The 25,058-nt window shown below is 46.0% G+C and overlaps 1 protein-coding gene across 5 annotated transcripts; it reads right to left on the bottom strand.

Annotated features, from left to right (window-relative positions):
* Positions 1–4,082: 4,082 nt before the first annotated feature.
* On the bottom strand, positions 4,083–24,980 carry LOC103819618 (WEE2 oocyte meiosis inhibiting kinase). 5 transcript variants are annotated; one of them, XM_050969745.1, is made up of 16 exons: positions 20,875–21,222; positions 17,989–18,188; positions 17,395–17,443; positions 15,665–15,837; positions 14,914–15,035; positions 13,507–13,653; positions 12,633–12,734; positions 12,221–12,306; positions 11,216–11,386; positions 10,988–11,130; positions 8,622–8,658; positions 7,676–7,736; positions 6,620–6,760; positions 5,892–5,979; positions 5,295–5,383; positions 4,083–4,248 (listed from the first exon to the last, which is right to left on the bottom strand). In XM_050969745.1, the coding sequence occupies exons 1-16, from the start codon at positions 21,205–21,207 to the stop codon at positions 4,202–4,204; spliced, it is 1,989 nt and encodes a 662-aa protein (XP_050825702.1). In that variant the 5' UTR covers positions 21,208–21,222; the 3' UTR covers positions 4,083–4,201. The 5 variants fall into 5 exon arrangements, 4 of the variants coding, with proteins under 4 accessions (XP_050825702.1, XP_050825703.1, XP_050825704.1 ...); XR_007776551.1 differs by lacking the exon at positions 4,083–4,248 and adding an exon at positions 24,672–24,795 and having other exon boundaries at positions 5,324–5,383; positions 6,709–6,760; positions 20,875–21,246; XM_050969746.1 differs by lacking the exon at positions 12,633–12,734.
* Positions 24,981–25,058: the final 78 nt, after the last annotated feature.

Raw genomic sequence — 25,058 nt, 5'->3', positions numbered from 1 at the left:
GAGGATTTGAATGGTGGACTTCAATAGTTGCCAGCCTGCTGAAAATAAAGGCTGTTTCTCCATGCTTCATTACTTTTCTCTTAGAACAGCTATAATAGTATTATTAAGTTCAAACTCATGTAATTCTGAGAGCATTTTTGATTTCTTCTTTTGTGTAAGACCCTTTCCTCACCCCACTCTTCTGAAGTGGGTTTGAACTTACCCTGCAGCACAGGAGAAGAGTGCAAAAATCAACAAAAATCTACAAGAACATAAAAGGGTGGGGAGTTACTGTCTGCACATACAGGGGAGAGAAGAGCTCAGCTTTTGTTTACTGAGAATTCTGCTCCCTTTCTACAAGGAGCAGAAAGCCCACACAGAAAATAGACACTGAAAACCAAACCAGCTAAGAAAGAGGAGGCTGCTAAGGTAGAGCTCCAAACACCACTTAAAACATCAAAGAACAAAGCAAAGAACAATACAAAGCCTGGCAAAGGAAAGGTGCTTTCTTTCTCCTTGCAGATCCGGGTTACAGAAGCCACAACTCCTGCAACCACATCATTACTCAGTTCTTGATCAGGTCAGCTGCACAAAGGTTCATTAAATATTTACAGGTGACATTTTTCTGACTTGTGGCAACCAGGATCAAGATAACCATCCATTTTCTACAGCTGCTCTGTTCAAATCAGTTTGAGAAACCAACCAGCAAGAAAAGAACAAACAGCAACAGAGCCCACAGGATGAAAACTGCCAGGTTTCTGACCAGTAAAAATCTTTCCCCTTGAAAGCAACAGAAAACAGCCACAACTAGAGATTTCTTCAACAAATTCAGCACCTCTTGAAGAGTGCAGGAAACAAATTTCAGGTCTAGGAATATAAAGAATAAACCAGCAGCCAATTTCTAATCACAGTAGTTACTGGAGATTTTTGTGAAATGGCCAGGTATGGTAACAAGCTGAATTTTTACATGTGACTGAGCAACAAGCTGAAGAAAAATCTCACACACACTGACACACATTCCCCACAAGAGGATGTCTCAGAAGAAACCCTGTGAAAGTTATTTCTTTGTGTTGTGCAAAGACTTTACTTGCACTAACAAAGCAAATTTCTTGTGTAAATGAGATTTAAATCACACTGCTGTGCTGAGATGCTCACCGCTGCCAAGATAAACAGACACCAAGCCTTAGTTTGTACATTTAGATATGCTCTACTACTTGGCAAAAAGGCTTCTACCACAGAAATTTCAGAGTTAAAAATAGAAGGTGAGTTTGAGAATAGTAAAGTTTTCTTCCCACAACCTTGGCATTTCATTCCTTTTCTGACACATGAAAAAAGTGGGATAGCCAGCCCTGCAGACAGCCTGCTACTAAACCCACATAATTGGTACACTGACAGAAATACAGTCTCCCTTTACCAGAATCTTCCTTGCTGTTGCACCCAGAGGTTTTTCTAAGCTCCAGCTTTTACCAGGCCCCCACAGGCACTGCTGCTCTTGAACTGAATTGCGACCTGTGTTTGGGAGCACACAGTGCCCCCAACCCACAGAAGACAGAGGAAGAGAACCAGAGGGCTATTTTGGTGAAACAGGACTTGATTTCTTTAGCTGAAGCATCTTCTCCTACTTCTTCATGCCTCCTAATTTCTGAGGACAGAGAAGTTACTGCAGAATAACGAGAAATAAAGTTGAAAGGGTTCTTTGCTGTGTGACATAGGCACAATAACATGGTGTCTTCCTCAAACCAGCCACAAAAACAAGCAGAGAAGAGAGTGTTTCCTACACCTTACAGCAGGCTGATAGAAATAACTGAGTGCCATGGAGCTGCTTTGCAGACCAGAATAGCTCTGCCTCAGAGCTGCTCAGAAACGCTCCAAATACTTCGTGAACACGCTGAGATTTTAAAAAGAAGTCACCCATATTTATCTTTTGTAATTATCTCCATAAATACATAAAATAAATTCCTTGTTAAGGTCAAACGCTTCTAAATATCCTGGTTGATGCAAGCAGCCAGGGTTTGCCTCATCAGGTTTACACAAGATGCTAACACAGACAAGAAAAAGCAGAATGCCATTTTCCAGGGGTCACTGTGGGAAAACACTCATTGCCTAGTTACAAAAAAGGAATCACTGTATTTCACTCAGGTGATACCATTCCCATTCCATTTCCTCACAGAACAAATACCTATCCATAAAAAACCCCTGAAACCAACCAGATGCTATAGGAATGCTGATTTCACACAGGATTTTCTCACAAGTGAAATGACTTAGTTACAGATTAACTTTGCCCCAGAGTAGCAGAGCAGACATAAGATGAACACACAGCAAGCCTTTGCCACTGGTTATTTTTGCTGTAACTAGGGCAATGCAGAATCATTTGGGAAGGCCTACCCTACTGCCAAGCTGTGCTGAACATTCAGCACACTGCTTTTAGTGTGTGCTCCTAATGTGTGTTGTCTTTGTAGCAGATCAATCTTTAAAAGTGTACTAGCTACTTTAAATAGAACTGGAAGAGCAAGAAAACTCACAGTTCTTGAGTAAACATTTTTCCTTGCTGGCACCTAATCCTAATACCTTGTGCTAGCTCTGCTGTCTCCAACTTGAGCTAGGGGCAGAAATAGCAGGAGCCATTGAGCACCTGCAGAGTTCTGGCAGTTCTGGCCACTCCATTGTGGTGGTGAAAGGAATCCTTGCTGTCACTTCTGCTCTGAGCCTGGAGGAGAAAGGCAGCTCCCAAACAACAAAACAGACACTGCCATGAGCTCCACCACCACAGCAGAGTGCAAATGAAGTGAGCACTGAATGAAGTGAGCACTGAATGAAGAGAAGCTCAGCACATCTGCTCAGCGCCTCCTAGCAGAAAGCTCAAGACAAACCCCAGCTTTTAGCAAACAGGAAAAAATTGTGTGGAGCAAGCACAAACTACTTGGATCACTACTGTGCAAGAGCACCATCACAATTCTCACAGCAGTACAACAGGCTCAGATTAAACAAGTAGTTAAAGGAATTAAAGTCAGGACTTTCTATTTAAAAAGACATTCTCCTGTGGATAACAACCCACTGAAGTAGCTAAGCCTTTGCAATACATCTGACACCCCAGTATGCCAGTGACAGGGGCTTGGATACTTGTGAGAGCTTTAACATCAACCAGAAATAGATGCTGAACTGAAGAATTGAAGTTTTTGTTAGTACAGACAATGCACACAGGGCATTTTAAAAAAACCCCAATGCTTGTAGGGGAAAGAGCTGCAGACTTAATGTATTCTGCACTGGGATCAGAGAGAGATGAGATACAAAATCCTACCAGCTCTGAAGGCAGGAAATCATCACTCCTAATATTTTTCTTTCCCTGCTCCATCAGGTTGCATTACAGTGGGTATTTCCCCTTCTATTTTTTGTGTAGTAGAATTAAACAGCTTTCAGCTGAGCAACTTCTTACCAATAATACAGTAATTCTCACTGTGACAAAAAACGCAGTGAAACAAGGGCCACTCCCACACTACGAATCCCGGACCCGGAATGTTTTTCACGTTTTTCACGCGACTCCCCGAAGGCACAGCCAAGGCAGTCGCTCCTCCAGCTCCTCCTGATGGCAAACCACGGGCACAGCACCCAAATGAGGGACGGGATGGGAATGCTGATGTCATCCTACACCAAACATCACTACAAACAAGACCTAAGCAGGGTTTGGTGAAAGACGATACTTAGGATCAGCAGCAGGGCAGATAGAAATGCAGGAGACCTTCTCCAAATCTCCAGCTGAGCACTAGTCAAGGCCGATGGTTCTTTTTTAAACTCACTGTCCAACTGGCTTAGAGAAGGAAAAACAGTGAATGACACCTATAGAACAGAGGAGGGATGTCAAAAGTGAGAGGGGATCAGGCCAGCAGGCCCTGCAAGACAGGAGAGAGATTAAGGCAGACAAGGACAGAAGGTTTGAAGACAGCTGAAGATGCAAAGAGTCACTCTCTATTTATATATTCATCAGCTCAAGAATTGATACAGCTACTTGGGATACTTCTCCTTTTAAGAAGAACAAAAGAAAGTAATCCAAAAGATCATAACAGAGAGAAAGCACATGGGAGAACAAAACACACAGAAATACCCTCTAGGTAACAAACATTTTATTTATTTCTTAAAGAAACTACAGCAATATACGTGACTACACAATTATGAAGCACTGAAAAACCAGAGGAATGAAATGGCCTGGATCCAAGCACTAAGGACATCACACCTTTTCTCTCACTGAGCCATCACTCAGAAAAATCACATTATCTGAAAAGAAATTTTAAAAATTAATCTTGAGCATTGTTTTGCCTTGTTGCAAGCCTTCACACCATGAAGCCCAGGTATTTGTGTTAAAATAAGTTGCTAAGATGTGGATTTTGGAATGGACTAATAGTTGCTAAAACAAATCAGTGTCCAGTACTGAAGGTTCCTTCTCTATCTCCCCTGAAAGCAGACAATTCAAGGTGGCCATATGTACTATGAAACAAGTGTGCTAAAGCTGGTGAAAAGCTGCTGAACAGTGAAAGACTCTAAAAACATTTTAAAATAATGGTTTAATTCTTTGACTGCAACCTCCATCAGTTACAGCTTACTTCCCCCTTTTCTTTGGTCATGTTCACTCTGCTCTATATACCATATACCATGTCAACAGCCTGTAGGACTATGGGAAGCTCCTACTTCATCAAACCTAAGGAATTTCTAAAGTGCCTTGAGACTAGGCCTCTTGAACAAGAATCCATTAAGAGAATACTAATTAAAAAAGAGAATTGCTTCTCCCTTCCAGTAATTTATAGCACTGCTAGCTTTTAAAGAGGCTGCAGAAACATCCAGGAATATGACTGTTCTTTTTCCTGTTTTCCCCCTCTCCTTTTTCTCTGTTCAAGTTTTTTTAGACATACTTGTGTAACAGAAATGTTTGCTCTAGTACCCATTAATTTATCCCTCATTCAAAAGCAACACAGGAGCAGCTCTGTTCACAATAAAGATGCTGCAGGATGCTCAGGCTATTTGAAGGCTCAAGGAACAAGCTGAGTTTCCTAGTTTTCTTTGTTGTGTCAACCCAAGGCACAAATCTACTCCTTATCCATTCTGTGGTATAAGCAAATGACACCGACAGTTTTAACCATATACTCTCATTTTCTGTGTGTTCACAAGCAGTGCCAGAGGAAATCTGCTAGTACACACTATCCATTCTCCCCAAATCCCTGAGTGCAGATACTGAGGATGAAGACAAACCAAGCTTCATTTCAGAGGTCTTCCACCCTCTTTTCATTTTATAAGAGGAAGAGGCACCTTGGTGCTTCGCTCCTTACCTGCTATAATTGTTGTGGCCTGTCGCCTCACATTGTTCTTATCTGTATATTCACCATAATCTATCTTCCCTTCAACAAAGATTCGAGAGCTGAAAAAAAACCCAAGAATTTGATTTTGGTCAGAGAACTGTGCTGTTTTCCACTCTGTAATCATAGAATGGTTTGCGTTAAAATGGGATCCTAAAGACCACATGTCCAAACCCCTGGCCTTAGCAGGAATACAATCCACTAGATCAGGCTGCCCAAAGCCCCATCCAGCCTGACTTTGAACACTTCCAGGGAGGGGGAATCCACAGCCTCTCTGGGCAACCTGTGCCAGGGCCTCACTATCTTGACAGTAAGGTTTACATCCACATATCCAACCTAAATTTCCCCTTTCACTTGGAGCCCATGACTCTTATCACTACACTTCCTGATGAAAAGGCTGAATACGGAATCTGATTCAAAGTACACAGGCTTTTTGTATCAGTTGTTTGTAGCTGCTTTGCTAATTGTTTTATGCCACCTGTATCTTACTACAGTTCCTGTTCACCATAATTATTATAGTAATCCATTATTAAGCCATTAAATCCTCCCCCATATTTGTTATTCACTTACCCCTTCCTCACATACTGATAGGTGACATCCCTGAGGCCAGGTCTGAAGACAGAGATCCTGTGCCATGTCGTCTTCTGACTGACATCACCTAAGGTACACAGAAGTAACAGAGCTGGATGCCAAATCCACTTTGTGATACAAGACTCAGAAATTAAGTTTCAACACATTGGTATTCTCAAATTATGAGAAGTGATTTGAAAACAGATGTATACTAGCACTCCATCTCCCACTTCATTCCAGAACTAAATGTTCCACTCATCCTTGTCCAAACAAATTCTTGTGCAGAAGCACAGTTCAAACCCAGACATTGCTTCTTCTGTAAGACAGTGGTCATGCTATTATTTTTTTTTCCTCAGACACTCCACACAGAATAGAATCTAGAGAACGAGACATCTGCAGATGCAAACTGATGAACAGAATCAACGAGAAAATTATCTTATCTTTATTTTTCTCATCCTGAAACACAAGTAAGAATACAGAACCTGCTATGCCTCTGACACACCCCCACCAGTGACAAACTGCCCACTCAACACACTCTCCTCTCCTCCTGAGGAAGGTCAACAGCAGATCTCTCTTCAGTACATGCTGCTGGGGATCACTGAGACACACACAAATGCACCAGCATCTCTGCTGAGCTCAAAGGAACCTTCCTGCACCCCAGAGATTTGCAAGTGTGCTGCTGCTGGCCCTGCAGCCATGACCTGGGACATGTTGCTGTGCAGACTCACCTCCCTGGCCCACTTCACTATCTCCTGTCCGCCACATCTCATTGGTTGCAAGGGAAAATATGGTAACAGGATTTTTTCCTTCCACTTGCCTCATGATAGGGTCCTGTCCAACCCGACCAAGCAGCTGAACACGATTCATGGCTGAAACAAGAGAGACCAAACACACAGGTGAATTATGATGCTTCTAAGCATGGCAAGCCCTCAGTCAGCAGCTTTTCTCAAGGGCCAGGATCACAACTTTCTGCACCTCCTGAGCACTTTTTAAACTCTTGTGACATTTGGCTTTTTCAGGCCCCAGCATATGGTTGACTGTGCCTGTACTGTCATTATCACTGTGAACTAAGTGATTTAAAAAGCCAAAGGTTCCTTATTCTTTCTGTTCCATCTCTTTCACAGATACATCCATGTATCACTTGAGACTAAACTGCATTTATGTGACATTTGTTTCATAATGATAAAACACAATGCACGGCAGTACCTTTGAAACAAAGTTGCATTACTGTACTCCATCCTCTGAATGAGAGAGTCAGTTTTAACACCATTACCACGCCTAGGCAGACACACTCTATCCCTTCTCCATGTTCAAGGACAACTGGAAGAGGTCAGGGAAGTATCCCTCGTGCACAATGAGCATGTGAAGTGAATAGTGAAGGCTGAAGTACACCTGGAGCAAATCCTGCTGGGGCAGCAGCACACACACACGTGCCCCAGGGACCTAGGAGTCTGAGAAACAAGCACACAAGACACCTGAAGGCAGGTGTTAGAAACCATGCCAACAGCAGACCCAAACCACTGCCACAGATAAAGCACAATCTGCCCTACAGAGTGGTAGTCTTTGTCAGGGCTTTCTTCTTTTCCCTCTAAAGTGCTGCTTCACCTGACAGAGACCAGACAGGAAACCACTCAAGAGTCTGTGTGCTTCAAACAACACATTCTTAGGTGCTACACTGAGGAGCTACCATTCCTACCTGCTTCCCTCCTGCCCTATTTCAGATGTCCTAAAACTGAGGTAAACACAATGAGTAACAACTAAAGTGCATCTCAGGAGCCACTTACATCTCTCCAGTACCAGTGAGTTAACCGTATCAGAGTCATGTCTTACAAACTGGCGAAGCACCTGAAGGAACAGAGAAATGTAAGTTTTCAAGACACAAACTAGGAACAGCATTCACAAGCCTGCACACCTCATCTTCTGAGCACTTGCAGAGGCTCTGCAAGTATGTTCTCTGCCAGGTAACTAATGGGGGACCTGAGAAAAGAAATATGTTCAGCCAAATGAAGCTAGTAAGATTATTTAAAGAACATCTAGTTAAATCAAAGTTAAAGAGTGCATAGGAAAAGTGTGGCTAAAGATACACCTCCAGCAGTTATTTTTGGGACATGCAGAAGCTCCTGTTTTTCTGTAATATGTAAATAAGAGGGGAGGAGGTTTGTAGGAGAGTGGGGGTTGAGTTGTTTTAGCTTTAGTCTTTGGAAACAAACAGGTCTGATGGTTCTGCTTCGTTTCACAGATTAACCAGGTGTGCCCCAAAAGTACATCCATCCACTGGAGTAAGCAGTGGATGCACTGACACCCTTGTTCCCCAGGAATTCCGAGGACACAAAATTCTTAGTACTGCAAGTGGGAAAGCTGTACAGGAACTGCCATTATTCCACCAAGTATTGCATCCCAGAAGAAAGGAGAGTGGAGGCAAAAAGCCCAGAAACACTTCTGCTAGAGGTCCACGCGCAGGAATTGGAGAGCAGGCTCATTTCCCAGAGCAGGTGGTTCCAGAGCTCACACTCTTTCTCCCCAAGAGCAGACCCAGCGCCAAGGCCCCGGCCAGCGGGCACGGCCAGGCGAGGGCTCCGGGCGCTCGCCTCCGTCCGCCCCTCCCCTTCCCGGGGCAGCGCCGAGCGCTATTCCGTGTCCGGAGAGTCGCTCCAGCCTCGCCGGGGGGCAGAGGGGCCGGAGCCGCCGCTCCCCCGCCGCACCGAGGACACCGGGCCCGCGCAGCCCTACCTGCCACGCCGGGCGCCGCCACATGCTGCCGCCGAGCCTGCGGAGGGAAAAGCAGGGCTGAAGCAGCACCCCAGGGAGCCCCGGCCCGGCCCCCGACCCCGCGCCCTCCGCACCTCTCCCGCCGCCGCGCTGCGCCCGCGGCCGGCCGGAACAGGAAAGGGCCGGGCCGCAGGATCCGGGCGGAAACGCGCCCGAGCCCGGGGGGCGGGCAGAGCCTTCACCCCGAGCCCCCAAGCCCCCGGGGGACCCCGAGCTCGCGGAGGGAAAAAAATAACCAACAAAATTCCATCACTCCATCATCGGTTAAAAAAATGATAAAACCTTTATTCGCACGAAACGATAGGATCGAACAGTTAAAAGCCAGCATGTGCAACATCATAAACCAGTAAAACCTGGAAATAAGCGAGTTACCAAGCGCTCCCTCATGACGATGCAGCGCTCTCTCCAAGCAACACAAACAAGCGACAAGGACCCCCCCAAGTTACAATCAGCAGGGAGGGGGGGAAGGGTGCGTGAGATCTCAAATACGAATTACATACAGCCATCAACATGGGCAACTCCAAAAAGCTGAAAAAGCCCTTTCTAATTGCCCTCATCTTTGCTGAAAGGCTGCAGTTCATAGGCAGGCAGCTGCACCACGTGCGAGATACTGGACAGGAATTGGGTACAGACAGACCCAGCTACCAATACCCTGCAGTTGTCTCCCCCATGCGAACAAGGAATCATCCCCGACTGACAGAAAACCAGCCGGGCATCAGGGACTAACTAGTCTGTTAGAGCACACCCAGTTACACAAGTTTGAAAGAATGTTTTTCTTCAACTCCCACTTCCTATGACTCTGTCCCCCCTTAGTGAAACACCACTCCAGCTGCACCCTGAGCCCCCCAGGACAGCTGTGTGTAATCAGCCTGGCTCCTGATGTGTAGCTAAAACTGGCTGCTGTAGTCTCTGCCTGCTTGCTTCTAGAAGGGGCCAGCTGTAGATGCTGTCTCCCTGTAGAGCCATTATCACCCCTCTAAAAATATAGTCAGCCCAAGTGTTAAGACCACAAAATCACCAATAACAGGGCCCAACTCAAGAAAGAGGGAAGTGAGTAGAGAAAATGTCATTCTTTTGTCACAGCAGAGTTACGCTGAGTCTATAGCAAGGCCAATTACACAAGAAATTAAACAAGTAAAAGACTGAGGACAACCTTAAATCCCATTATCCAACACTTGTAAGTCAGTCATTCTTTTCTCAGCCAACATCTCATCATAACTAACAGGGGAACAAAAAAAAGAAAAAAAAAGAAACAGAGAGAGAATATGGGGTATTGGTCTGTGCAGACCCTCTGCTTTCACAGGGCCATTCAGCAGCCTTTGGACAACACAGAAATTCAGAAACCCAGAGTAAAGCTAAACGAGCGACAGCTCTTCCCTCCCACCAGACGCTTGCTCTTCTGCTTAGAAGAGGTTTCAGACTCTTGTAATTTGGCACGTCCTAAGGCTTGGTCCTTCATGAGGCTCTGGGCAAGGCGAGCTGCTTTAAGTTCCCTGCACAGGGGAGAGGAAGAGGAAAGGAAGAAAACCAGGTCATGCATGAATCCCCAGCAGCTACAGAAGCAAACTATGAACAATCTTGCACAAGAGGGTTACTGTAATACTCCAGCACTGCTGGACGGGGGCAACTTCTCAGCCCAGAGGGTAACATGAAGATTACTGTAGCTGTCTCTAGAGTTCTTGGGGTCAGCAACACACTGGCACCAGTATGGGGAACACCTGACTCAGTTTTTCTCCCATTGTTTCAGATAGTTGTGAGTGCTGAAACTTAGATCAATGTCATCTCATACATATATAATACCTAAATAAAGGCAGATGCTTCTTTTCCATTGCCTTTCTTCCCTTTCTGGTACTTGCTGTTCTTCCAGAGCATTCACTATTCTGTCTAGACAGAAAACCTCCTCCCCAGCTGAGTATTGGGCTTAGAAGAGTTGCGGGGCAGTTCTTAGATCCCAGCACCCCAGAACACTGCTGCTAACAGCAGTGAGAGGGAACAAGGGAAATCTGCTACCATCTGATATTTCTTTTCCTTCTGTGCTTAGCCCTGCAGGTCGTATCAGCATTTTGCACCACCAGTGGCTGCAGAAAGTGCACGAGTTCACTGTTATGACTCAGACAGATACTCCAAGCCAGAGCTGAAGCACAGCTGCTGCCTGGGCACTGCAAGTCCCTGTTTTACATCCCCATCATGCCCCCTGCTCCAGGCACAGGAACTGGCTGGGGATTTCTGCATGTGCATTCTCCCAGCACTACCACCCTCCATTCAAAGCTGGTGACCAGCATGGTTGTGCCCATGCCTCGTCCCCTTCATGCCCAAGCCAGCCTTACCTTTCCAGCATGGCAGTCTTGCATTTCTCCATATTTAGCTGCTCCTGGAGCTGCACAGCTTTTCCACACGAAGGACGAAGAACAGGGTGTTTGGTGAGAGCCGTGGCAGAAGGTCTTTGTGCTGGGTCAGGGTGGATCATGAGCTAGAAGGCAAAGGAGTTCAGAGTCTAACATTCCTGTCAGATGCCAGCTGCAAAAGCCACCATCCTGTCAAGACTACTTGCGCACCTTAAGGAGCTCAAGAAAACGGTGGGGAAGCTTCTGGGGGATGGGTGGGACGTTGCCTTTGCGGATGTGGTGCCACAGGGCCCCGTTGTGAGGCAGTGGTGCTGTCCCAGCTGCCAGAGCCACCGTGAGTGCCAGGGCAAAGATGTCTGCCTTGGGCAAGTAGCAGTATTGCTGCAGAGAGAAGGGAAAGGTGTTAGAAAGGAACATCTTGCTACACTAAGCAAAGGTGAGTTGTGGTATGAGCTCAAAAAGAAACAGCCAAGCAAGTGTGTGTATATAGCACTGCCTTCAGTGAGCTGTTGGCTGCTCTTCAGGATGAAAACACTGGCAGCAGGCAGTAGGACTAGCCATCAGCACGTTGGATCTCAGTGACTGGGATCACTGCAGTAACTCCAGAGGATAGCCTAACATGTGTGCACCTCCAGTCTCCACCAGAAGGCAGTAAGCTACCCATGCCCAACTCAAACTGAAGGCTGCATCTGATACATTGGCCTAACAGTTCCTAAACCCACTTGCAGCACAGATACTGTCCCTTAAATACCTGAACTGAATAACACATCCAAGCTGGTTGTTCAATTCTGATTCCCTTTCCATTTGTTGGCCAGAGTGACAAAACTGCAGTCAGTTTAAGAGGTGTGTTGTACCTCCCACCACTATTTGTTCAGTGTTTGTTTTACAAGGCCTCTGTCTGGGTAAATATATTCTTCAATAATCACATCCAGTAGTTTCATCTCAGCTGGATATGCAAATCAAATGTCTTCAAACTGATAAAGGTTTTGTCTCACTGATCCCTCAAGGGGAATAGTTGCAATAATCCAATGATAGCTACTTATGAAGTACTTACATGATAAGACTCACACCACTATTGTTCTTGAGAAAGTGCTAATTTCACAGATTTCACAGCCAGACCAGACAGAAGAAAGAGGAGATAAGGTGAGGAACAAGTCAGACTAATGACTGCTCTACAGTTGATCTCTCCCCACTGCCCTGCTCTAGCAGTTTTACCTCTTGCAAAATTTCATTGGCCAAAAACCGTCTGTCTCCTTCCTCCACCTGAGGGTTTGTTATTGATGTCACATGTCCAAGGTCACCTGAGACAAAGAGCAAGCAGCTGAAATGCAATGAAGCAGACTGAAGTCATTCTCCAATAAAAGCCTGCACTTTATAGGCACCAACAGAGAAACACTGAGTAAGAGAGCAAGCCTGCTCCTAACTCAGGATTCTGCACTTGGAAACGAGCACATGGATTTTCTGTGATTTGTCTTCTTAGAGGAATTAATTCTGGTGAGTAATTAGGGCATTCATGACTATCCTATCAGTTCTGTGTGCAAGTCTCTTCAGCCACAGGACACAGCAGTCTCAGGCAGGAATGGGCCGCCCTAATCTTAGGCCAGCTGTGAGGTAGGCTAAAACCTACCAATCTTATACACCACACCAGGAGAGAACTCATCTTCACTGTCACTCTCCTCCTGTCCAGCAGGGCCTGAAACTGCCAGCTTGTGACAGATGAAGATATTACCTGCAAGACAGAGAAGTTTAGCAATAAGGTGATACCAGCAGTCAGGCTGCAACAGCCTGACAACTCTGTCAAAATCCCACCTGTCAAATTAGTTAAGCTTTGCAGCCAGAGAAATTAGGCACATGCTTCCCACCCAGTAGTCAGCTTTCTGCCCAGCTCACATTCAGCCACACAGCTGCCTTAAGACAGTTATGTCTTGTGCATAAAATATCCTAGTGAAATCACCTTTCCCTTCCCTCTGCCCTCTATGGGAGGGGCATAATTTCAGCAGGAAAAAGGAGTTCCCCTCTAAGAATATTAACTCTGTGACAGAGGGGAAGCATTGCCCTGGAGGTGACCATCCTGAGCTGCAGAGAGGAAACCTTGTTACTATCTTTGCAGGAACTTAATCCCCCCAATGTAAGTAAACACACGAAAGGCAAGTGTTGTGCAACAAGACAGCAGTAAACACGGAAGTGCCATCTTCCCTGGCAGCCCTACTTGCTCCATTAGTCTGAAGGCAATTCCCATGAGCTAGGATTACAAAGGTAATGAGACAGGAGTGAAATGCTGCCAACTATCAGAAAAAGCTCAATTTTAGAGTAGCAGTAGTGGCAAAAATCAAAACCAAAAAATTATAAAAAAACCCCACACCACCATACACAAGACAAGGGCAAAACCCTCTTTTCTTTGGAGCACTACAATCAGTCCATTCAGAAGGACTTATTACAGGTCCTACCCCTGAGGGATCACTAGGAAAACCCTCCACAAAGGAGGGGGGCACTCTACTTACTAGGTTTGATATCCAGGTGCACAAGGCCAGAGTTGTGGATGTATTTTAGTCCCATGGAGACTTGCAACAATATTTCCTTCAGCTCTCTCTCTGGGAAATACTGCCCAAGCTTTGCATTTTCCAGCAGCACATCTTGGAGACTCCCACCTAGGGGAAAACAGTCAGTCTGAGACCTGACAGAGGTTTTATGGAACAGCATGTTTGAAACAGCTTAGCTGCCCAGAACACTTGGAGGCTTGCTAGTGACAAACCCCAGCCCCAGCAGCTCTGTGTGCTCAAGTGAGCAAACTTGGACATCACCACTTGGCTTCAGCCTTCCCACTGCCCTGGAATGCCCAGCCTGCTGCTCAACAAGGATGACCAGCTGCAGTTCTACCCCCAGCCTACAGCTCTACATCCTGCCAGGAGGGCTGACCTGTTAATGATGCTGGTGCTGCTGCAAGTGAACAACAGAAAAATCAATTGCTTCTGCTGTGCTTGGATACAGAAAGCAGGTGTAGGTGTGGTGGAACAAGGAAATTAAGTTCCCACTAGCAGATTTTTGACTGAAAAGCATTAACATTCTACACAGTTTTGTGAGTCTCCATCAAGACACTTTGGCTATTTCAGAGCTAGAAGATATCATAGCCTGTCTCCATCAGCTTACTTTTGACCACCCCTCTTCAGCCTCAGATGTTCAGCCTCCAGAACACAAGCAACACACTCATGCTGCAGCAATGAGAACATTTTGTGTTTGCCTCCACCAGATTTTAGAGCAAAACTCCAAACAGCTGTCACCACTCTTCATTGAGCCCCAAGACTACAGTTGCAGTCAAAAGAACATTACATATTTGCTTTCAGCAACTCTGGTAGCTAAAGGCATCTTTTCCAATTTCTCTCAAGCAGTGGTATTGCCAAGGGCAAACTTCAGTAGGAGTTTACCACCCTGCCTGCAGCACCCCATTTATACTTGGCCTCATCATTTCCCCCATTCCACTGCAGATATAAACCCCTTTCTTCTAGTCAGGATGCAAGGTGCCTTCATCCAACCAGTCACTACTCCCATTAAGAGGAGGTTTTGCCAAGATACATGGCCCTTTAGTCAGCAGCTCTTGAGTCACTCATATCAGATGTTACCTGGACAGTCCCAGCACAACCCTGAGCATCAGAACGGGGAATGCTTTTCCAGGCCAGCCAAAACAGAGAAACAGTTTTCAAATCCCAGAAACACAAAATTTCACTGCTTCTAAAATATTAGCACCACTCAAATATTCACCTAAGTATTATGCACCCTTACTGGATTCTCCACAGAAATGCAGCTCCAGGGCAGTTTGCTTTCTCATAAGCCAGAACACCCAGATTTAAGTACAAAAGAAGGGAACTTTGCCCATGCTGGGATCTCAGCCTTGAACTCCGCCCAGCCCTTACCATTGCAGTGCTCATTCTGGATAATCATGTGATCGTCCTCCGCCCAGGCCGAGTAGTAGCGCACCACGTGGGGGTGGTGCCCCAGCACAGCGTGGGCATACACCTCCCGCAGTGCCAGCTGCCTGGGGGCACACATGGAAAAAACCAGCTGGGGTGACAGGCTGCCAGAGGCTACTTGGCACCAGAGAGAAGCCCTGCTTTGCAGCCTCAAAGTCCTGAACCCCTCTGTTCCCCCTTTCTCTCAGGTTTTGACAGACAGACTGGCTCTCCCAGCTGCTGAGGCAAAACCCGCCCTTGCTCAAATGCCCTGAGCAGCTGTTAAAGAAAAAGTCAAAAGAGGCAAAGGCAGCAGCAGCTTCAAAGTCTTTGCTATAGCTACAGGACACCACAAGCTGGTCAATACAGATAAGAGTAGTGCTGGCCATACAGCAAGGCAGGGACAGCAGTATGTCTGTCAAATAAACTTGACAGTTATTGTAAAGAAACTGCCTGGATGGACCCAAGGTGTTCAGGTATTCCATCCTCTCACTTTGCAGTGCATGTGACTTCTTCCTTCCCTAGACATTTACATCCAATAGTTGTATAGTGTTATCTCCCCCCACTCTCCCAGCTGTTACTTGTGTGCAGCAGTAGCCACTTTTTGCTCATGCCACCCATCAGATACTTTTAGATCCACACTCCCTCCTTCCCATCACACCTCCCAAGAATATGCCCATCATTTCAACTGGCAGTTTCCAGCAAGCACACTCACTCATCTGAGGATCCTGCCAGAGGCCTTTTGGAGCGTTTGATGGCATAAACACATCCATCAAGGCGTTTGATGCACTTGTAGACAGAGCCAAATTCCCCCACACCAATTTTTTCTAGTTCCAGGAACTCCTTCTTGTAGCGGGAAACCATATTGCTCGCCTTCAGAGGGTACCTCTGCAAAGTGACAAAACCAGCAGAGACAAACAGGAGCTGAAAGACTCAGTAGCTGCCATTGTTTTAGAGGTGTGTGACACTTGCTGTCACTGAGCACCCACACTGCTCCCTCTCCCATTCTGGGTGTTCATCCAGGCATATGTGCAGGTGCGTGGCCAGTTCTTGAATCAGCCATTTCAGTTCTTGAAATTACCTTTCACTTGTGTTTTTTTCTGACCATGTTAAGGCCACCTTCCCTGAGTTGGCCAAGTTGCAAGGCTGTTTGGTTTTATATAATCAGGACTTGTTAGCCATAGAGGTAGAAACTGTAGTTAAGGAGAAATTTAGTCTAGTTGGCTGTATATACCTATGTCTCCTTGGGTTACTGCCATCAAATCCCTTCTCCTGACAACCCAGGCCAGTTCCTAAACCCTCAGCTGATGGAGTCACTGAGGAATGAACAGCAGGCAACAACAAGGTACTGGCCCAGAGACAGGACTTGGGAAGACCTTTGATCTATTGCCTATTTTGAGCTCAGGAGAGGAGCTTGGTGTGTTGGCTCTGTGTGACCCCAGCTGTGCAAGAGCAGCTCTGCCCTGGCAGCTGAGGTTGCCTGCAGCCAAGGCCATTCTGTATCAGCTCAGGCCCTGCAGGTTTGAAGCACCAGCTGTTGGCTAATGGCAGATTAGCTGGTCTCAGTGTATTTGTTTGTATTCCCACTGATATCTCACCCAGAGACACTTTTCCACAAAGAGTTGAGAGCTGGCAGAACTGCTGGAACATAATTATTGCTACAATAATGGCCACTAGGGATCCAGGAACTGCTGGTACTGCTGGGAGAGTGATGCCTACTGGCAGGGAAAATAAGTAAAGAAAAGATAAGCACTGGAGCATGAAGTGAACAACAAGAGTGGTCTAAGTGATTTTTCTCCATCCCTTACAGGGACAGCAGCTCATGTTGCTCAGTGGCTTCCACAGAACCTGCTGTGATTAGTTATGGTACAGAGGAGGAGGGAAGAGTTGGTCCTCACAGCCAGTAAAATAAGGCTCACATGAAACAGCAGCCCTTCCCATCATAAGGCAGCTGTATTTTACACAATGTTAAGAAGCTTGGCAGTACAAATACCTCCTTGTACACAATTTTATACCTATATTACATACTCAATCTCATTAGCAATCAAGCAGAATAATATTCCAGTAATTCACAAGTTTCTTGAGGCTTTTTTCTAGGTAAAACAATGATTGTGGTAGCCTGGATATTGCTTGGTAGCAGATTTGCTCTGCAGGGGCAGTTTTTCCGAGACCACTTGCCTGCAATCCCAGTCTCCTCGGCTAGAGGGTACCATTATCCTTCCATAAGCTTGGCTATTTCAATTACAAGGAACAATTCCACCTTTTCCAAGTTTGTCATCTCGAACAAATAACAAAACACTCAGCTTAGACCTTTTCTGTCATCGGCATTCATCCTCTGGCACGGTGCCTTGGTTTCTACTCCAATAACAGAATAAATTCCATCAAACACCAAGCTGTTACAAACATCTTATCCACTCTGCAGGAGGAAAATGCACAGACACTCACCTTTGTAGGTAGCTCCTTTTTAATCTGGCTTCCTGGATGAGGATCATTCCTATAGCAGAAGGAATTAGGAAAGTCTGCTGTATCACTTCAGTGCAGCAATCCAACTGGGTTTGAAATTAAAACATCTTTCAAATGAACCTTCAAACCTTGCTTCACAGCCTAATAATGTATTTTATAGAGTTGATAGACAAGTTTTCAGCTGAGGTCTTAAAGACTGCAGTCCCAAGTTAGGAATACTTTGTTCCCATTTAGGGGGCCTCCACAAAGCAGTTTCAGATTTCAGTACTGCCCACAGGACAGAGTGGCACTGTCCAGAGACATTCTCCTGGCCTCCTTATTCCTGCTGAAGCTGCAGCCATGGCACTAAAGAGAGCTGTTGATCCCCCACTTACCTTTCTGAACAGAGGCAATGACTGATTTTTATTTATACTTCTGTTACCTTTATACATCTGCTAACATTTACTCTACACCTATGAATACTACAGAAGCAGATGATTCATTGTTAGCAAACAAGTCCAGACACTGAACATCTCCAGTGCTTATCCCCTTCCAGCAGCCTGATTTCAGTCTGCTGCCCAAGAGAAGCTCACTTACAGCTCTCCTCCAGCCTTCCTCTTGCCATTAGGATGGAAGAGCGTTTGTCGATAGGACTCTGGTGTGAAGGGGTTAATGTTGACAAGAGAAGCGTGGGAGGAGTCCTCAGAGTCAGCACGAGGAGTGAGCCTCAGGTGTCTGAAGCTTTTGGCCGGGACCTTTGTTGCAGATGAAGGAAAAGCTGTCTTCGATAACAGGCTCTGTGTTGAGAGAGGAAAAAATAAGTGGCAAATAAACCAGGACTTTTTGTTGTTGTTGTTATTCAGAATAAAATTCTTGTTCTCCTGTAACTCAAAGAGAACCCAGCTCCCTCCCTTGGCAGAGCTGAATCATTAAATCCCCGTGTCCCTAGTTTAGTCCCCACAGTTTTCATTTTCCACAAAGCATTCCATTCTTTGTTAAGCCCTTTCATAGTCTATTCCCTGCTCACTTGGGTGAGGCCTGCAGAGCCATTTTGGCAATCACAGTCCTCAAGAGGAGCCAGCTGCTCCCCTTGCCCTCCTACAGAGAGGTAGAAATTGCATCATATGTTGCATTAACATGGAAGACCTAGTTCTGCCAGGCATGGACCATTGCATCAGTTCAGTCAGGACTGGTTTGTCCGGAGATGAGCTGGAACACCAGCCAGATTTCCCAGCACTAAGCAGCATTGGGATAGGGGAAGTTGCTAGCAATATTTTTTATACGGCTACTAGCAAAGAAAAATGAACCCATTTCTCCTCATGAGTAAAAACCAGAATTTCAGACATAGAAAGGAGCTCTGGATCTTCTATAGTTCACCTTGCCACAGGACACAGGCCATTGTGTTTCACTCACTAGTCCAGAACCTTGGACCATAGCAATCATATTCAGCAGTCTTGAGCTGAAAAAAATCTACTCACTCTGATTTGACTCCTTCAATAACCATCAGCTTTTAAAAAATACAGTTGGTTTTGACTTGTTTCAGCTTCAAGAGAGTGGTTTACAGTCTAGAGGATTATTTAACATTCTGCTTTCTTTTAGTTAAAAGCCCTTTAAGAACACAGAAGTCTCCCTGTTGAAGAACAAGGCGCTCTTATATTTTTTCAATCCCACAGTGGTCTCACCAATAAAATTCTGGATCCACATCTCCACTCACATCTGGTGGCTCTGCCTGCAGTTTTAGACAGGACTCTGCTCTCTCATCCTTTTCTATCACTTTCAAATTTTCTGAGGCCAACACTCTGTCTACAGGCAGATTTAGGCCCTTTGGAGCCCATCTTTTGCAGCATGCTTGGAAAACAAGACCTTTATCGCAGGAAAGAAAGGAAAATAAATGGTCGAGTTCATGCAATTGCTGCTTATGACAACATGACAAACTACAAGCAGCATGTTCTGAATCATGTGCAAGCCAACATGTTACCCACACAATGCACACCCTGAAAGCAGCCTTCTCTACCTGCAGCCCATCTGGTCTGGAATATATTTTTATACACCTCTGTTGTGGTTTAACCCCAGCCAGCCACTAAGCCCTCTGCTTTTGAACCCTTTGCTCACAACTACAATGCCTTCCTCAGTGGGATGGGGAGCAGAAATAGGGAAAACAGGGAGAGGCTGTAGGTTGAGAAAAGAACAATGTAATGATTAAAATAAAGTACAGTAATTATTATTGCTATGAAAAGAGAAATAAAGCCCAGGACAGACAAGTGATTCACAATTGCTCACCACCTGCTGACTGATGTCCAGCCCATCCCTGGGCCCTAATCAGCCCCTCCTGGCTAATTTCCTTCTGTTTATATGTTGAGCATGATGTTCTATGGTGTGAGCTTTCCTCTGGTTTGTTCCTGGCAGCTGTCTTGGCTTTGGAGCCACACAGCTGCTGGTGCTTCTGCTCACTGGCAGAACATGGGAAACTGAAAAAGTCCTTGACTTTGGGTAAACACTTCTCAGCAGCAACCATGTTTTAGCAACGCTGTCCTTAAGTCCAAAATCACAATGCAGTACCAGTTACTAGGACAAAATTAACTCCATCCAAAGCAAGGACATCCTCTCACCTATGTAAGGTGAGATTTCTTATAAATGGTTACTGCAGGAAATTTTTGGAGGGATGCCCTTTAGACTGCTTTCCCCTAGAGAGTGGCAGGCCATTCCTCAGTAAATATTGCCACACAGTCAATCATCCTTCTCTCCACACAATCAGGTTTTTGGAGGACAGAAGTCAAAGCCTAGCTCAGAAGCATTAAAGCACTGATCTTCTGTGTACCACTTAAGCAAAGAGCAAACAATCTACAATCTATGAGGAGAGCAGGGACATTGAGAGAAGACCAAGACCAACAGCTACGCTTCACTGCAGGTCTGGACTGCTTGGAGCCATGCACACACCAGAAATCATCTAGGAACAGAGAAGCTGGTGCCAAGTCTCCACCTGTACTTACTTAAGACAAAAAGCAGTTGTATTATACTCTCTCCAAGAAGTTACACATAAAACAGGGGCTGGGATCATTCTATCATTCTCCCAAGAAACTGGCTCAGTAGCCAAGTTGTATTTTAGGACAGTGACAGAGGTGAAGAGAGGCTAACTCCCCTCTACAAGCACACCATGGTTTGCCACCCCTTCCATAGGAGATTTGCTACCCTGAGAACAAAGCCCTGCTTTCTTCAGATTTGCTGAGCAACTGTTTCACACAAAAAGAAAGACTGTGGCACCAGACAACAAACTGGTTGAAGCTGATCAGTCCTGCCAGGTGAAGTACACATCCCAGCCATAACGCCGTGTCCAATTTTCAACACAAAACCCATCAGCATCCAAAAATGTGCTGAACAGAACAGCAAATGCAGCTGCCTAAACTCCAAGCTCCCCCCAAACAATGAGCTTCTTGAAGGGAGATGCATTTCTCTCCTGCAGAGGCACCACAGACCTGCCATTACCTTAGGAGTGTGTGGGGTGTCACAGAGCTGCAGCTTTTTCCAGGTGATGTGCAGTGGTGTCTCGCGTTTACTCCAGTTCTTGCTCACAGATGGGGAGGACTTCAGGGTAGGACTCATCCAGGCTTTTGTTCTGCTCAGGAAAATCTCACTAAGCTTTCTCTGAGGGGTTGCTGGCAGAGGACTGCTCTCTTGCCACTTCTGGAACTCTGAGCTTCTGGGGGGGCTCAAGGTCAGGGAGTCCTCCTCATTTACACTTCTTTCTTCACTCTCTTCACCACAACTGGAAAAGTCCAGTCGCTGGATGAATTCATTGTTGTTGTCCCAGTCATCCATGTTAGCACACGAAACAGAACAGGTAGAGCTGATACTGGCCTGTTTTGTTAGAAAGACAGCATTATTTACAGATAAACTATCTTCTTCTTTATTTCATCAAGGGCATCAGTTCTGCTGACCACACCGTGCAATCCCATAGACAGAAACCTTGGCCATTCATCAGTGTAACTAGACAGCATTGGTTAATGAAGAGCACCCCAGAGTTACCAGGTACAGAGCCATTCCAGTACTGCTCATGTAAAAACAGATTTTTGCTTTTTGCCCTATTGGCATAAGTCAAATACAACTTAGAAGCCACTGCCTTTGCCAGTAAGTTTCCAAGAGAACTTTTCCATCCCCTATTCCCATCACACAAGCAAGCACATACTAAAGAACAACACACAGAGCCTCTACTCCTCTCTTCTACATTAAATTTCTCAACTAGAAGGGTGAAAAAAAAATTTCCATGCTACATACAGCTGTAAAAGCAGAGGGTGCCCCAAGGAGTTACCAGATACCCCACAGACAGCCTCTCTCCTGCCCTGGACTGTTTATAACCACCCCACACCTGAGCCAGTGCTAATGGGAAACACCTGGAGCTTGGCAGCACCTGTCCACAGTTGCCTGCTGGATGAGGAATTCTCTCTGGATGTGGATTTGCAGTGCCAAGAACCAGCTCTGCAGGGAGCCTGACTCCTTCTCAGTCTGTCATCTCCCTGCTCCTGCATAGTCATCCCTTCTCCAGCTTCCTGGGGCCTGGAAGGGGGGTGATGTTTGCTGACAGCCTGTCTGCTCCATAATCCCATCAGAGATCCAGCCTTTGTGGGCTTTATCTTTTACCTGTATACCCCTTTGATGATGGGGCTCTGTGTTTTCTCCTTTAAATTTGAATTTCACTTCCTGCATTTAGATATGTGTTAGTTTAGGCAAGCATTGCAGCCTGCATGGAGAGGTCATTAGGCTAATTTATAATGTACAGATTTATGAATGCATCATTTCTAAGATTTCAGAAGAGAGCCGGAGCCATATACAGGTCTGGGTACAGTTTCCCATTCGAGGTTTCAAAGGAGAGGAGGGAGGAGCTGTGCTGGGGAAGGCAGTCCCAGACCTGGGGTCGCTCTCTTCTTCCTGGGAGCAGGTCAAGGTCTCCCCTCTCTGCACCTCTGTAAAAAACAGGAATCGTCTGAGCCTTTGGCAACCTGTGTTTCAAAGTGGGACTAAAGCAAGTTTTAACTAACTGGGGACAAGGTTACAGCAGCCTTTTTTCTTAGCCTTGAGGAGCTGACAGAATGACATGCTTTGACATGCATGAACAATGAGATTGGAAGTGGCTGCAGCCCACAGGAGATGGGTGCTCGGCAGAAGCAGCACCTGCTTTCCTTTGCACACATCAGGGGCAGATCCCACCAGAACACACAGGGCCACACTGGGCTGAGGTCTCTGTGCTCTCCTAACCTGTTCCTTAAACAGGATGGCCACACTGGTCTCTGAAATTGCTAGTTAAGACTGTGATGAACAATTCATTTGATACAGAAATGATTTGTATCCAATTCACCAAAACAGCCTCAGGAGGACATGCCAGGAGCCCAGTACTGGTTGCACCTGGCCCAGAGGTTGCAGAATTTCTTGCAGGCACAGAGCTGTTGCTGCCGTGCAGCCTCTCTTAGCCTGAAATGCAGCTGCTGCATCTCCTTGTGCCTTATCCTGAGTGAGGTCCAAAAGCCTGGCAGTGCCAGCACTGGCTGCTGTGACAAGCTGTGTCTGCAGCATCTGGCCAGCTGAGATCCAGGGCCACTTTAGAACTGCTGTGATCTGAGTGCATTCATCAGATGTTCAGTACCTGAAGCATTAGATTGAAATATGTTAATTCTGAAGAAATAATGCTTTTAGTCCCCATGACTACATGTTTTTCATACCCAGAAAGGAAATTCCTTCTGACCAGGATTCAATCCCACCTTAAACTATTTTTAAACTTTCCCCCCCCCCCCTCAGGATTTAGAGGAACTATCCATTTTTCTAAGGGGGGATGTGATATGTAAAGGAGAAAACTTGGACCTGCTGTGTAAAGAGGGCCCAGCTTGTTCATCTTGCATTTTAAAGATAAAAGCTTCCACACTTTCATTTATATTTTCCCTGACTGTTCAAAGACCTGATGACAATTTCCTGAGCCCTCAGCTGGAGGGAAAGAGTAATATTTTCTTTTGAAGTAGAGTTTTTATTTCTGAAAGGGTAATATTATCTTCCAGCATAAATAATTTCAATTTTGGTGAAATAATAAAACAGTAGAAAATGTGGTCTTTGTTTTTTGCATGTATCCAACATAGAGTGTGCCCTCAGCAGGCCCAGATTGCTGGCCAAAGCCATATCAATTGCTCTGGTACCACCAGGTCCCTTGTCCCACGGGGTTTTTCAGCAAAGCTGGGAGCTCAGAGCATGATGATGTTTCACACCTCTCAGAGCCAGCACTGGCAGCCCCTGCTCCCTGTCACTGCTTGCTCTTCCCTCTGCATCCCCTCCCTCATGCTGGGGCAATACTGGTGTGACTGCACTGCTGAGGGGACCAGGAACAGCTCTGCACCACAAATAGCTCGTGTGGGTCATGAAGGAATTCTTATTTGGGATTTATTTCCTGCCTGGATTGCTGGGGGACAGACACTTGACATTTGTAGCAGCACTACTGTGGAGATGAAGATAGAAACGAGCTGTCACTTCAGCATCACCAACGTGCAAAAATATATTCATCCAAATGAAGATTGGCACTGTCTATACAGTTAAGGCAAAGCATGTGGCCAAGTATTTGCATAATCTGGCTTTTCTTTACACAGTAACAAAATATTGTGCAGGGTTTGTTTCTTTTTTTCTTTACCAGTCACCTTCTATGAAAAACTCCATCTGCTAAAAACCACCTACTCTGGTCTACAGCTCTGCAAAATAAACTTGTGCATGGGCTTTGAGAAACAAAATGCCTACTCAGTGTTGGAGCTGTCTGAAATGAAGCTCACAGCAAATGGATGCTAATGTTACCAAAAAAAAAAAAAAAGAGAAAAAACCCAAACCCCACGGCTGAGGAAACTGGATGATGGGTTTCTTAATGGGATATTGAACACTCAGAACTGTTCAACAGGAAAAAAGTTAGACAATTAAGGCTTTTATGACAGTATCTTCCTTTTAATTGTGGCCTGCTTAATTGGGCAATTCAATTAATCAGAAAGACCTAGGGAACCAAGTTAATCCTAGTGACACTTAATGACATTGGTGGTGGCATAAGGAGGACGGTAATTACAAAAAGTTGGCTGACTGTAGATGCCTTGGTCATGCTTCTGCCCCCATCTTTCAATCTGCCTGTTCCGCCCAAAGCTGTTTCACATCCTTCTGTAGCACATATGTACACGCACACACACACACACACACACACACACACACACACACACACACACACACACACATATATATATATATATATATATATATATATGTACACATACCACTGTACACTGGATCAGTATCCCTTCAGATTTATGGCTCGCAGCTTCCACCACAGCCATTTGAGGGGGTGCGAGCCTGCCCCCGTTGCTGTGCCCAGTTCCCGTGGCTTTCCCAGCAGGAAGGCTTTAACGGGGCTGGGGGAGGGACCTGCTCGGCGTTGCTGTCACAACCTGGGGGGGACGGAAGGCGGGCAGCTGGCTCTGCCCGGAGGGAGGAGGTGAAGCACGGGCAGGCGGACTGCCCCCAGCCCCCGTGCTCCTCCAGTAGCCGGCACGGGAGAGCTCCGAGCCGGGATCTCCCCCGGCTGCCCCGCGGCCCCAGCCCCGCCCCGCCGGTGACACCCCCGTGCTCCCGCCCCTCGCTTCCCGCCCCCCGCCGGTGCGGCG

This window comes from Serinus canaria, chromosome 1A (assembly GCF_022539315.1).
Source record: "Serinus canaria isolate serCan28SL12 chromosome 1A, serCan2020, whole genome shotgun sequence".
Taxonomy (NCBI): Eukaryota; Metazoa; Chordata; class Aves; order Passeriformes; family Fringillidae; genus Serinus; species Serinus canaria.
The sequence above is the reverse complement of the archived record's forward strand: the minus strand, read 5'-3'. Positions and strand labels throughout refer to the sequence as shown.